The sequence below is a fragment of the Schistocerca cancellata genome, chromosome 3 (genome assembly GCF_023864275.1).
Source record: "Schistocerca cancellata isolate TAMUIC-IGC-003103 chromosome 3, iqSchCanc2.1, whole genome shotgun sequence".
In the NCBI taxonomy this organism is placed as follows: Eukaryota; Metazoa; Arthropoda; class Insecta; order Orthoptera; family Acrididae; genus Schistocerca; species Schistocerca cancellata.
In genome coordinates, this window is record NC_064628.1 from 36012351 (window position 1) to 36026089 (window position 13739).

The window sequence follows — 13739 nt, forward strand, 5'->3', positions numbered from 1 at the left end:
TTTCATTTCGCATTCACCACTCATTCACCGAAACCCTTTGATGAACAGTTTTGGTTGCTTAACACCAACAGTCAATGATAATGATACAGCTTTTCTCCTTTTTATAAATTGAAGCCCGCTCTCCGCGATATAATAAAAAAAAAACCGATCTCAATACTGCGTCCCTCGTGAGATGCGAATAGACTTATCCCGGAATTTACCGCCCTGTAGGTGTACTCAATTTAATGACCACACTTCGCTGTCCGCTATTTCGCGTAACTGAATGTCCATTTGTTAGTCTGATTATACACTGTAGCTATTTAAAATTCGCCCCTATATTTTTCACAACGCACAATTAGCACTTCCTTACTTGTTTTTTTTTTTCTAAGAGTAAACGGAAAAAAAGACGCCGTGTCATGGGCTTAGTCGACATAAAGCAAAACCCCTTAATATGCCCAATTTCACCTCTTCTTATAGGATCGGCTACCTTACTCATTAATTTACTACATATTGTTTCCAATAACACTAAACAGGTATCGCCGTTATATTTTAATTGTATTCAAAAGCATGTTACTACTATTATGACCAACCAAATCGTCACAAATCGCGCGGCGTGCGTTTTTAATGATAACTTTACGCTATTCAATTTCCATTACAGCTATCTTGTTTCGTAATGTTACATCTGTATATGTGCGGATGGATATGTGTGTGCGTGCGAGTGTATACCTGTCCTTTTTTCCCCCTAAGGTAAGTCTTTCCGCTCCCGGGATTGGAATGACTCCTTACCCTCTCCCTTAAAACCCACATCCTTCCCTATTTCCCTCTCCTTCCCTCTTTCCTGATGAAGCAACTGTGGGTTGCGAAAGCTTGAATTTTGTGTGTGTGTGTTTGTGTTTATTTGTGTGTCTAGCAACATACCAATGCTTTCCTTTGGTAAGTTACATCATCTCTGCTTTTAGATATATCTTAATTAAATCAGCATCATATAACCCTCTTTTCTCTGTCAGTTTTGGGACCTTTGAAAAACAAAGCTTTTGGTTGTGACTTTTCTGTGGGCTTGTAAGGACATTCATATTTTTTAGAAAAAAAATGTATAAAAATGTATTCATTTCCTTCTTTAATTTCAAGTAAAGTGAGAAAAATAAATTTTTCACTCTGCAGCAGGGTGTGCACTGACATGAAACATCCTGGCAGATGGAGACTCGAACTCAGGACCTTTACCATTCACGGACAAGTGCTCTACCAACTGAGCTATCCTAGCACAGCTCAGTATGTCCTCACAATTGCACTTTTACCAGCACACCATCTCCTACCTCCCTAACTTCACAGAAGTTCTCCAGTACAACTTGGGGAGCTGATTCTCCTGGAAGAGATGGTTCTAATGGTGAATAAGTCAAGTGTGTGATTCATTTGATAGTGAAACAATATAACTTGAGGTTAGGTCAATAAAGCCTTAGAAGTTCCCAAGGTAGAGGCAACACCAGATGATGACAGTGACAGACACTTGTGGTTCTCTTGGTCAGCTGCGGCTGATGAATGGCACGATGTCACATATAGTGAAGTTTCCAATGAGACTCTGATTGAAGAACTGTGGATGCTGTCAGCACCTGGCCCAGAGACTAAATGGAAGTTTGCTCAGAGTGGCTCAGTATAGTCCTCAATACCCAGACGGTGCAGCAATACTAGAGGTACTATTTGCACTCATACGGTCCACAGAAGCAAATAGGTCCACAGGGCCAGTGACTTCTAGCAGCACACACACTGCTGCTTGGTGCCCTAGTCAGTGTGCTTGATTGTATTTTTGTCGTCTGTTGATGTAACCTCTTCCAGGTTAGGCTGCTTGCATACTGTAGGTGTGAGGGGAGGTGTAGGTCTGTTGTGCAAATGGCCAGTGCACAGCTCCCCCCCCCCCCCCCCCCCCAGTGCATGAAGGATGGGAAGATGTGGCACACCCTGAGGTGCTGGGTAGCAACTGCTCGCTCATGGAACCAGTCACTCAAGAGGGCGTATTTGATATCCCGTGGTGTAGAAGCCAGGATCGGAGACAGGCAGTTCTCCCTGGTGTTTATCGTGTTGGGGCTCAGGCAAGCTGATGTTGCCCATGGCAATTGGTGAGAGGAAGCCTGAGTATGGAACAAAAGACTATAAAAACCCTCAGGTAGAAGATGTTGGTCTTTTCTGGGGGCACACCAGGTTGATCTGGTAGCTCGTGTATCTGGACTGCAGTCACACATCTCTCTTGTCCTGACCTAATAGGTGGGTGACCACTGCTGATATACAGTGTCAGTGCTGCTGAATAATGGTAATGTCAAAGATGTCCAGTGGCTGTGGCCCTATCTTGGGATCCTGTGAGGTTGGTGTTGGGAGACCTGAAGCAGTTGGCAACACTGGCAGCAGTTGAGGAGGAAGCCATCCAGAGCGAATCTCTGAGGAGACTATGTATATTAATAGATGCACTGAATGTAGATGGCGGAAAATATGTGAAAGCACTCTGAAAAGGTCATGTGGATAATTGCACCCCATTTGTGGATGTGAGGGTGGGTGCACTCTGGAAGGAAAATTTTGGCACCCAAGGCCAGAAATAAATGTGGGAGCATGGGAGAAGTACACTTCTGCCCAGAGAGCATAGTGAGTGTGGAGGCAGATGAGTAGTAAAAAATCAATGCAGAAGCAAGCAAGCAGTAAAATCATTGGCTCGAGATGGTAGAAATGGGCTAGGGAGCATCTAGAAGGAAAAAAGATTTCGCCAGGACAGAAGAGATGGGTGCAGTAGAATGTCGAATGTCAAATCATTGTGCCCAGAAGGCAGAAGCAGGAGTGGGAGCACTTGAAATTGAAGAGCATTGTGCTTGCATCACATAGGTGATTGAGACTGAAGAGTATTGTACCCAGAATGCATAGGTGGGTGTGGGAGCATGGAGAAATAGTAAAACAAGTGCAGTGATCATGCCTGGAAAGAATATTCAGAAAATGTGTTCCAAACTTCCGCACTGGATTTTTCACGTTGGAGGAATTAAACAGGAGATTTATTGGACAACTCTTGTTAAAGTTGGTTAAATGTCTTGATATGAATAATTTACCATAGTGATAACATTCAAGCAAGTGTAAGGAAAGAATTAATTAAAAATAAAGATTTAAGGACCGTAATACAAATGCAATAAGGCCAGGAATATGAGATAGGTGACATGGAGCTGTGTGCGGGTCATTCGGCTGACAGATCTACAGCCTCTCTCACACCTGCAGTGTGCGAGCAGCCTACCTGGAAGGGACCACAGCAGATGACAAAGCCATGGTCAAGCATGCTGATTACGACAGCAGACAGCAGTGTGAGCGCTCCTAGAACTACAACAGGTAGTTCTGAACCTCTCTCATGATGGAAATATGTTAGATCTAATGGCATCAAATAGACCTGACCTCTTGGGGAACATACGTGTCAAAACTGGCATACGTGACCATGAGGTAGCTTTAACAACAATGAATATCAAAGTACAAACAGAAACTAAAGCAAGTAGAAAGATTTGTATAGTCAGTGAACTAGACAAAGGAGCAGTAGTGTCATATCTCAGTGAAGAACTTGCAAATGGCCTCTCAGTTCCAATTTCATGAAGGATTATCTTATGATTTCAAAAATGAAATTCTGGAAGAACTGTGACCCTATTAATGTTTTTCATTGTGGGGATAATGACTTAAACTTGGGAATACGGTTGTTGTGGCATAGGTGGAAATCCACTTACAGGAAGAAAATTACACTGTCAAACTGCATCAGAGGAACAAAACTAGATTCAGATAGGGGGAGTATGAAATATCCAGTACGGCAAGGTCTGAAACTGCTCCATGCTGAAATCGAACCACCTTCCCATTTCTATCCTTCCCATTACTATGTGCAGAACTTAGTGTCTGCTTTTGTTTTTATGCAAATTATTTGCAGATCTTAATTACGCATTTTACTATGTGCAGATCTTAGTGTCTACTTTCAGTTTTACGACAGTTGTTAATCAAATCTTAAATTATGCATTTTCTAGTATGACAGAATTATTGATATTAATTTTAGACGTTAAATCATTAATCTTCCATTTCCAAAGATGTTAATGTTTTGTAAATTGTTTGTTCTTTGGGGGAGATGTGTTTTGGAGGGAAGTTGGAACAGCAGTGGAATGCACGTGATGGGTGTTGATGGAATGATTGGACAATGAAAGTGTTTTGTATTTTTCATGAATAAAGGTCGATGACTCAATAATTCTGCAGTTTATTACTGCAACATACACCTATAGGAAGGATTCTCTTTCCTAGTGGAGAAACCTACATACAAAGCAATTTAGGTTAAGTATTCCTTAATCAGCAACAAAGAACCATGTGCTTAATTCTGTAAGTTGCGATATTTCTATTCGAAGCAATTTTTAACATCGATAGTAGTTGGGATGCTTCCCACGGTAGCAGAAACATTTCAATGCCTCTTCTCAACCAGTGCAAATAGGTATCCTTCTGTTGACTTTAAAGAACTATTCCAAATCTGTGATTTTTACTAGTGATTCTATCTTAATAATCTAGGTCCCATAGAGAACCATATAAGACAGAGCCCATTTGATCACAGGATAACCATCCAACTGGTTCACAGCAAACTGTTTCAATTTTAATTTCATGAAGACTTGTGTTACACAGTTTGAAACAAATAAAAATGACCTCCTGGTGCAATAAATGTACACTCCTGGAAATTGAAATAAGAACACCGTGAATTCATTGTCCCAGGAAGGGGAAACTTTATTGACACATTCCTGGGGTCAGATACATCACATGATCACACTGACAGAACCACAGGCACATAGACACAGGCAACAGAGCATGCACAATGTTGGCACTAGTACAGTGTATATCCACCTTTCGCAGCAATGTAGGCTGCTATTCTCCCATGGAGACGATCGTAGAGATGCTGGATGTAGTCCTGTGGAACGGCTTGCCATGCCATTTCCACCTGGCGCCTCAGTTGGACCAGCGTTCGTGCTGGACGTGCAGACCGCGTGAGACGACGCTTCATCCAGTCCCAAACATGCTCAATGGGGGACAGATCCGGAGATCTTGCTGGCCAGGGTAGTTGACTTACACCTTCTAGAGCACGTTGGGTGGCACGGGATACATGCGGACGTGCATTGTCCTGTTGGAACAGCAAGTTCCCTTGCTGGTCTAGGAATGGTAGAACGATGGGTTCGATGACGGTTTGGATGTACCGTGCACTATTCAGTGTCCCCTCGACGATCACCAGTGGTGTATGGCCAGTGTAGGAGATCGCTCCCCACACCATGATGCCGGGTGTTGGCCCTGTGTGCCTCGGTCGTATGCAGTCCTGATTGTGGCGCTCACCTGCACGGCGCCAAACACGCATACGACCATCATTGGCACCAAGGCAGAAGCGACTCATCGCTGAAGACGACACGTCTCCATTCGTCCCTCCATTCACGCCTGTCGCGACACCACTGGAGGCGGGCTGCACGATGTTGGGGCGTGAGCGGAAGACGGCCTAACGGTGTGCGGGACCGTAGCCCAGCTTCATGGAGACGGTTGCGAATGGTCCTCGCCGATACCCCAGGAGCAACAGTGTCCCTAATTTGCTGGGAAGTGGCGGTGCGGTCCCCTACGGCACTGCGTAGGATCCTACGGTCTTGGCGTGTATCCGTGCGTCGCTGCAGTCCGGTCCCAGGTCGACGGGCACGTGCACCTTCCGCCGACCACTGGCGACAACATCGATGTACTGTGGAGACCTCACGCCCCACGTGTTGAGCAATTCGGCGGTACGTCCACCCGGCCTCCCACATGCCCACTATACGCCCTCGCTCAAAGTCCATCAACTGCACATACAGTTCACGTCCACGCTGTTGCGGCATGCTACCAGTGTTAAAGACTGCGATGGAGCTCCGTATGCCACGGCAAACTGGCTGACACTGACGGCGGCGGTGCACAAATGCTGCGCAGCTAGCGCCATTCGACGGCCAACACCGCGGTTCCTGGTGTGTCCGCTGTGCCGTGCGTGTGATCATTGCTTGTACAGCCCTCTCGCAGTGTCCGGAGCAAGTATGGTGGGTCTGGCACACCGGTGTCAATGTGTTCTTTTTTCCATTTCCAGGAGTGTACATTGCTGGTCTCAAACCAAGTGAAGCAGTATATGTGAAATTCCTTGGATTTCAGTAGTAACAAGCTAAAATGGAGTTAACACGTGGACAAACCAATCAAGCAATTCAGCCCTGGTTGTTTTGTATGTAGAAGAATTTCCGATTGTGTTGAGCAATAGAGTAGGTTTGTAGCACATTCTGCAATTTTACTCCCTGTTGTCTTATGGGAATAACTTCTGGGTGTCAGTGCCACAGTACATTACATTTCATACAGCGGTAGTAAGCAGTAAGAAAAATGTGTAAACCTGAAAACCACACACCTTTTGCAGACCTTATCAAAATTCTCATAATTCATATACTCACTCCCCAATATATTTACTCTTAATGTATGTATTGCTAAAAACAAAAGTCTGTTCTTGTTGATTTACATACCCATTGTTCAAGACAGGAAAATAATATTCGCATAACCTTTGCTTCCTAGCTCAGGGTTAACTAGCTGAGGGTTAAGAGTGGGTTACTGTGTTCAGATGCAAGGGGTTCAACTCTCCCATAATACATAAAGAAGAAACAAAGAATCACAAAAAATTCATCTTTAGCTACTCCTCTCCCAAATTATCTGATTGTCTATTGTAAAGAACTGAAGATTATTTTGAAGAACTGAAGATTTCTATTAGCTGCATGATAAGTGGCAACATTCATTATATCTAGCCTCTTTTATAACTGTAGATAACTATGTGTGATAAGTAAGAATGAGAACATGTAGGTTATATGTAGCAGTAGAAGCTGTTTAACATATCTAAAAAAAATCAGCAGTCTTTTCCAAAGTAGCAGTGTTGCTACTGACTTTACTGTGTTAAATTCAAACCAAGTAAGCACAAATAATTTTGTGAGCATTTAAAAATAGTTTAACTGCTTTTCTTTTCTAATGTATACTATAACTTGACTTGTAGCATATTCTTACTCTTTTTCATGATTTTAATGCATCTATTAAAAAGAGAAGGAAATATGTAATAACAGAATGTAATTGTTACAATAGTTCATAAATCAAAGACAGAAATAGAGACTAGTGATATTTTTATCACTAGTGTAGTATAAATTAAATTTACCAATGATTTTGTAAAAAAAATTTCAGGTGATTGTGACACAGTTACCATATTTTCTCCATAAGATTTTGTCTATGAAAGAAAAATCTTTGATGGAGATTGAAAACCTACAAAATAAGAGGTAAGGTTCAGTCAGTTTCAGTAGATGCGTCGAGAGTTGCTGTAAGACATAACTTTAATCCCAAAATTACTTTCATTATTGGAATTCAATAGTAGTGTTTCATTGATACTACATGTTTTGTTATAGGTTTTAATTTTTTATTGATTTAGCACAAAAGAGGGATATGTGTTTGTATTGTTCTCTGAAAATCTGTTTGCTTTTCTGCATATGCATCAGATTTGAGCTATAAAATCGTCATGTCCACTGATATTTAAGAAATAAATTCTGATATGATTAATCAAGGTTCATGGTGTGGGTTCCTGTAGTCATGTCCTGGTTCATGAACCACGGGCAACGTGTGAGTGGCCAAGTAAGTGGTCCCGACAGTCAGGATACCAGTTACTTTGGAATAAGGCTGAGCATCTCGGACATATTCTGAGTCGTGGTCACCTTAGTGCTCATACGGCAAAGACTACCAAATCCACCGGTTAGTCCCTCAGCCGTTAGGGGTAAAACCCAATGGGACTCAGGGCAAGTAAGGCTAGCAACCTGCTTCCCTGGTACTTTAAATATGATGCTGGCAACAATCAGAGCAAAATGCCTCGGACCTTTGGAGGTGACGGAGTCCCACCTCTAACTGACAAACCAGGGACTCCTAAGATACGACTTGGCAAACAAATGGTAATGAGATGGGGAGCTATTAATATCAATGGGGGCTACTCTGGGAAGAAGGTAGAGCTGGCAGAGGCTGCAAGTAGGATGGGGCTAAACGTTTTAGCTGTTAGTGACATTCGGGTAAGGGGTGAGAAAGAAGAGGAAGTGGGAGAATACAAGGTCTACCTGTCAGGAGTCAAAGCAGGAATAGCACAATGGGGTGTAGGGCTTTACATCAGGAAAGAAATGAAACTCAGCGTAGTTGCAATAAGGTATGTAAATGAACGACTGATGTGGATAGATTTGACAGTGTCTAGCAAGAAAATTAGGATTGTGTCAGTATATTCGCATTGTGAAGGGACATATCAAGATAAGATGGATAGTTTTTATGAGGCACTCAGTGATGTAGTTGTTAGAGTAAAGGACAAGGACAGTGTTCTGCTCATGGGTGATTTTAACGCCAGGATTGGAAATCGAACAGAAGGGTATGAAAAGGTTATGGGTAAATTTGGAGAGGATATGGAGGCCAACAGGAACGGGAAACAACTCTTGGATTTCTGTGCCAGTATGGGCTTAGTAATCACAAACTCCTTTTTTAAACATAAGAACATTCACCGGTATACTTGGGAAGGCAGGGGAACCAGATCTGTCATTGACTATATGATAACAGATCAGGAATTCAGGAAGGCTGTGAGGGACACACGTGTATTCAGGGGATTCTTTGATGACACTGATCATTATTTAATGTGCAGTGAAATTGGGATTGTGAGGCCGAAAGTGCAGGAGGTTAGGTCCATATGTAGGAGGATAAGAGTGGAGAAACTTCAGGATAAGGAAATCAGGCACAAGTACATAACAGCGATCTCAGAAAGGTACCAGTTAGTTGAATGTAGTCAATTACAGTCATTGGAAAAGGAATGGACAAGGTACAGGGACACAGTACTAGAAGTGGCTAAAGAATGTCTTGGAACAGTAGTGTGTAAAAGTAGGATGAAGCAAACAGCTTGGTGGAATGATACAGTCAAGGCAGCCTGTAAAAGGAAAAAGAAGGCATATCTAAAATGGCTACATACCAGAACCCAGGTAGACAGAGAAAGTTATGTTGAAGAAAGAAACAAAGCCAGACAGATAATTGCAGCATCCAAGAAGAAATCTTGGGAAGACTTTGGAAACAGGTTGGAGACTATGGGTCAAGCTGCTGGAAAACCATTCAGGAGTGTAATTAGCAGTCTTCAAAAGGGAGGTAAGAAGGAAATGACAAGTATTTTGGACAGGTCAGGAAAACTGCTGGTGAATCCTGTGGATGCCTTGGGCAGATGGAGGGAATATTTTGAAGAGTTGCTCAATGTAGGTGAAAATGCGATCAGTAATGTTTCAGATTTTGAGGTAGAATGGGATAGGAATGATGATGGAAATAGGATCACATTTGAGGAAGTGGAAAAAATGGTCAATAGATTGCAGTGCAATAAAGCGGCTAGGGTGGATGAAATTAAGTCGGAACTCATCAAATACAGTGGAATGTCAGGTCTTAAATGGCTACACAGGATAATTGAAATGGCCTGGGAGTTGGGACAGGTTCCGTCAGACTGGACAAAAGCAGTAATCACACCAATCTTCAAACATGGAAACAGAAAAGATTGTAACAACTACAGAGGTATCTCTTTAATCAGTGTTGTGGGTAAAATCTTCTCAGGTATTGTTGAAAGGAAAGTGCGAGTATTAGTTGAGGACCAATTGGATGAAAATCAGTGTGGGTTTAGGCCTCTTAGAGGTTGTCAGGACCAGATCTTTAGCTTACGGCAAATAATGGAGAAGTGTTACGAGTGGAACAGGGAATTGTATCTATGCTTTATAGATCTAGAAAAGGCATATGACCGGGTTCCTAGGAGGAAGTTATTGTCTGTTCTACAAGATTATGGAATAGGAGGCAAACTTTTGCAAGCAATTAAAGGTCTTTACATGGATAGTCAGGCAGCAGTTAGAGTTGACGGTAAATTGAGTTCATGGTTCAGAGTAGTTTCAGGGGTAAGACAAGGCTGCAACCTGTCTCCACTGTTGTTCATATTATTTATGGATCATATGTTGAAAACAATAGACTGGCTGGGTGAGATTAAGATATGTGAACACAAAATAAGCAGTCTTGCATATGCGGATGACTTAGTTGTGATGGCAGATTCGATTGAAAGTTTGCAAAGTAATATTTCAGAGCTAGATCAGAAATGTAAGGACTATGGTATGAAGATTAGCATCTCTAAAACGAAAGTAATGTCAGTGGGAAAGAAATATTGAGTGCCAAATAGGAGGAACAAATTTAGAACAGGTGGACGGTTTCAAGTACTTAGGATGCATATTCTCACAGGATGGCAACATAGTGAAAGAACTGGAAGCGAGGTGTAGCAAAGCTAATGCAGTGAGCGCTCAGCTACGATCTACTCTCTTCTGCAAGAAGGAAGTCAGTACCAAGACTAAGTTATCTGTGCACCGTTCAATCTTTCGACCAACTTTGTTGTGTGGGAGCGAAAGCTGGGTGGATTCAGGTTACCTTATCAATAAGGTTGAGGTTACGGATATGAAAGTAGCTAGGATGATTGCAGGTACTAGTAGATGGGAACAATGGCAGGAGGGTGTCCACAATGAGGAAATCAAAGAAAAACTGGGAATGAACTCTATAGATGTAACAGTCAGGGCGAACAGGCTTAGATGGTGGGGTCATGTTACACGCATGGGAGAAGCAAGGTTACCCAAGAGACTCATGGATTCAGCAGTAGAGGGTAGGAGGAGTTGGGGCAGACCGAGGAGAAGGTACCTGGATTCAGTTAAGAATGATTTTGAAGTAATAGGTTTAACATCAGAAGAGGCACCAATGTTAGCACTGAATAGGGGATCATGGAGGAACTGTATAAGGGGGGCTATGCTCCAGACTGAACGCTGAAAGGCATAATCAGTCTTAAATAATGATGATGATGATTAATCGTAAAATTTTTATTTCCATTTATTGTATAAGGTAATATAAAGGATCTCTTTATCTTGAAAAAGTTCATCTTGACTTCTGGAGAGTAGTTCAAAAAGTGTTCAGTGTCTTATAAAATTTAAACCACTATGTTAAAGATAACTGTTTTAGTTTTTTCATTTCTCCAGGCAAGTTCTGGTAACTTAACTCCTATAAATGATTGTCTTAATCCCTGCATTATTCGTTTATTTACTTTTTTTGGTTCTAATTCTTAGTATCTCCTTTTTAGTGTGATAGTCCTTCTGGATTCTGTAAAAGGTGTCAGGATCGATGGAACGGGTAAGTGGCTCTTGTTGGAGGAGGGTGGAGGCATAGAGATTGAAGACAGCCAAATGGTGTCAAAGTTCTCAATTGTTAACTGTAGACAAATGTAGTCCAGCGTGCCTGCATTAAGCAAACAGCAGGAATGGCCTTGAGTTCTGGACCCAGGTGCACTAATACGTTTCTAGAGGAGGCAGCTGGTAGCGAGCATACTGGTTCATTCCAGCAGCTGGCTGATTCATAGTAAGGATGGTTTGACAGCATTCCAGCATCAGGTGGCCGGAGCAAGGAGGACCAATGGCTTACCCAGTGGAAGAGGTGGTGTTTCCCAGGGTGGTGAACCCATGGCACATGGCTGGAGATTGGTGCTGCATCTGGTGGACCCCAATGGTTCGGAGCTGGTAGGACTGTGATTCATACTTTGTACCATTAGGCAGTGGCAGGATCCATGCAGACTGTCATGTGGAGACAATGACAAAGTGAAGGTGGCCCAGTGGCTACGCCGTCAGGCAGACGTTCTTGGTTTACAACCTGGCTGTGAAGATGATAGCTGCATCAGAAATGTGTCTGTGACCCCACAACAGAAACCGATATACGCCAGGCATCACTGCATAGCCCTGCCATGCCAATGACCAGCTCAGTTGGCCAGGAGGTATATCTAAGGCCAAAGTGAGCTCGCTTACATGGAAGACAAGTACTGCCATATATTTCAGTGCCCTCAAAACTTTCTGATAGTTGGTCATTCTGTGGAGAACTGGGTCACTGCTGAGGTAGGTAGCTGTTGAGGATGCTGCCAGTATGATAAAATGTGGTGACGTCTACATACATATTCTTAAGCCATCGTACGATGCATGGTGGAGGGTATCCCGCAACACAACTAGTCACTTCCTTTCCTGTTCCACTCACAGACAGAGCAAGGGTAAAACAACTGTTTGCCTCCATATGAGCCTTAATTTCTCATATCATGTCTTTGTAGTCCCTATGCAAAATGTATGGTGGTGACAATAGGATCGTTCTGCAGTCAGCTTCAGTGCTGGTTCTCCAAGCTTTCTCAGTAGTGTTCCCTCCAGAGATTCCCACTTGAGTTCCTGAAGCATATCTGTAACACTAGCATGCTAATTGAACCTACTGGTAACAAATCTAGCAGCTTGCCTATGAACTGGTTCAATGTCCTCTTTCCATCCAACCTGGTGCAGATCCCAAACACTCAAGCAGTACTCAAGAATAGGTTGCACTGGCATCCTATGTGTGGTATCCTTTACATATGAAATACATTCTCCCAAAATTCTCCCAATAAACCGAAGTTGACCATTTGCCTTCCCTACCACAATCCTCACATGCTCGTTCCATTTCATATCACTTCACAGTGTTATGGTCAGATATTTAAATGACATGAATGCATCAAGCAGGACACTACTGATGCTGTATCTGAACATTACAGATTTGTTTTTCCTATTCATCCACATTCACTTACATTTTTTCCATTACGAGCCACCTGCCGTTCATCAGACCAACTAGAAATTTTGTCTAGGTCATCTTGTATCAACCACTTATCTTTGATACCTTCCTGTACACCACAGCATCATCGCCTAACAAACACAGATTGCTGCCCACCCTGTCTGCCAGATCATTTATGTATATATAAAATAGCAATGGTCCTCTCACATTTCCCTGGGGCGCTCTGATGTTACCCCAGGCTCCAATGAACACTTGCCATCGAGGACAACATACTAGGTTCTAATACTTAAGAAGTCTTTGAGCCAGTCACATATCTGGGAGCCTATTACATATGCATGTACCTTTGTTAAGTCTGTAGTGGAGTACCATATTGAATGCTTTTCGGAAATCTAGATATATGGAATCTGCCTGTTGCCCTTCATCCATAGTTGACAGTATACCATGTGAGAAAAGAGCAAACTGGGTTTCATGTGAGCGATGCTTTCTAAAGCCATGTTAATTCATGGACATGAGTTCTTTGGTCTCTAGGAAATTTATTATATTCAAACTCAGAATTTGCTATAGAATACCACAGCAAACCGATGTTAAGGATATTGGTTTGTCATTTTGCAGATCTGTTCTTTTACCTTTCTTATGTACTGTAGTCACCTGAATTTTTTCAGTTGCTTGGCACTTTGCACTTATCAAGAGATCGCTGTATATGCAAACTAAGTAAGGGGCCAGTGATGTAGAGTACTCGTTGTCAAACCAAATTGGAATTCCATCTGGACCTGGTGGCTTATTTGTTTTCAACTTTTTCAGTTGTTTCTCTATGCCAGGGATGCATATTACTGTGTCATCTATAATGGACTCTGTGTGATTGTCAAACAATGGTACGTTTGTACAAATCTCGTGCATGAATGATTTCTTAAATGTGGAATGTAAAACTTCGGCCTTCCTTTTGCTGTCTCCTACTGCCAAACCATACTATTCAACAAGTGACTGGATAGAAGGTTTAGACCCACTTAGCAATTTTACCTAGGACCAGAATTTTTTCAGGTTTTCCACCAGATATTGCCCATGTCACTACATTT

General features: G+C 42.4%; 1 protein-coding gene across 1 annotated transcript in view; it reads left to right on the forward strand.

The window, feature by feature from the left end:
- LOC126175611 (uncharacterized) overlaps positions 1-7340 on the forward strand; it is a 94056-nt gene extending 86716 nt beyond the window's left edge. The window contains exon 4 of the mRNA XM_049922494.1: positions 7213-7340. Within this exon, the coding sequence (XP_049778451.1) occupies positions 7213-7308 (96 nt within the window). The 3' untranslated portion in view covers positions 7309-7340. The remainder of the gene's footprint in view (positions 1-7212) is intronic.
- The last annotated feature ends 6399 nt before the right edge of the window (positions 7341-13739 follow it).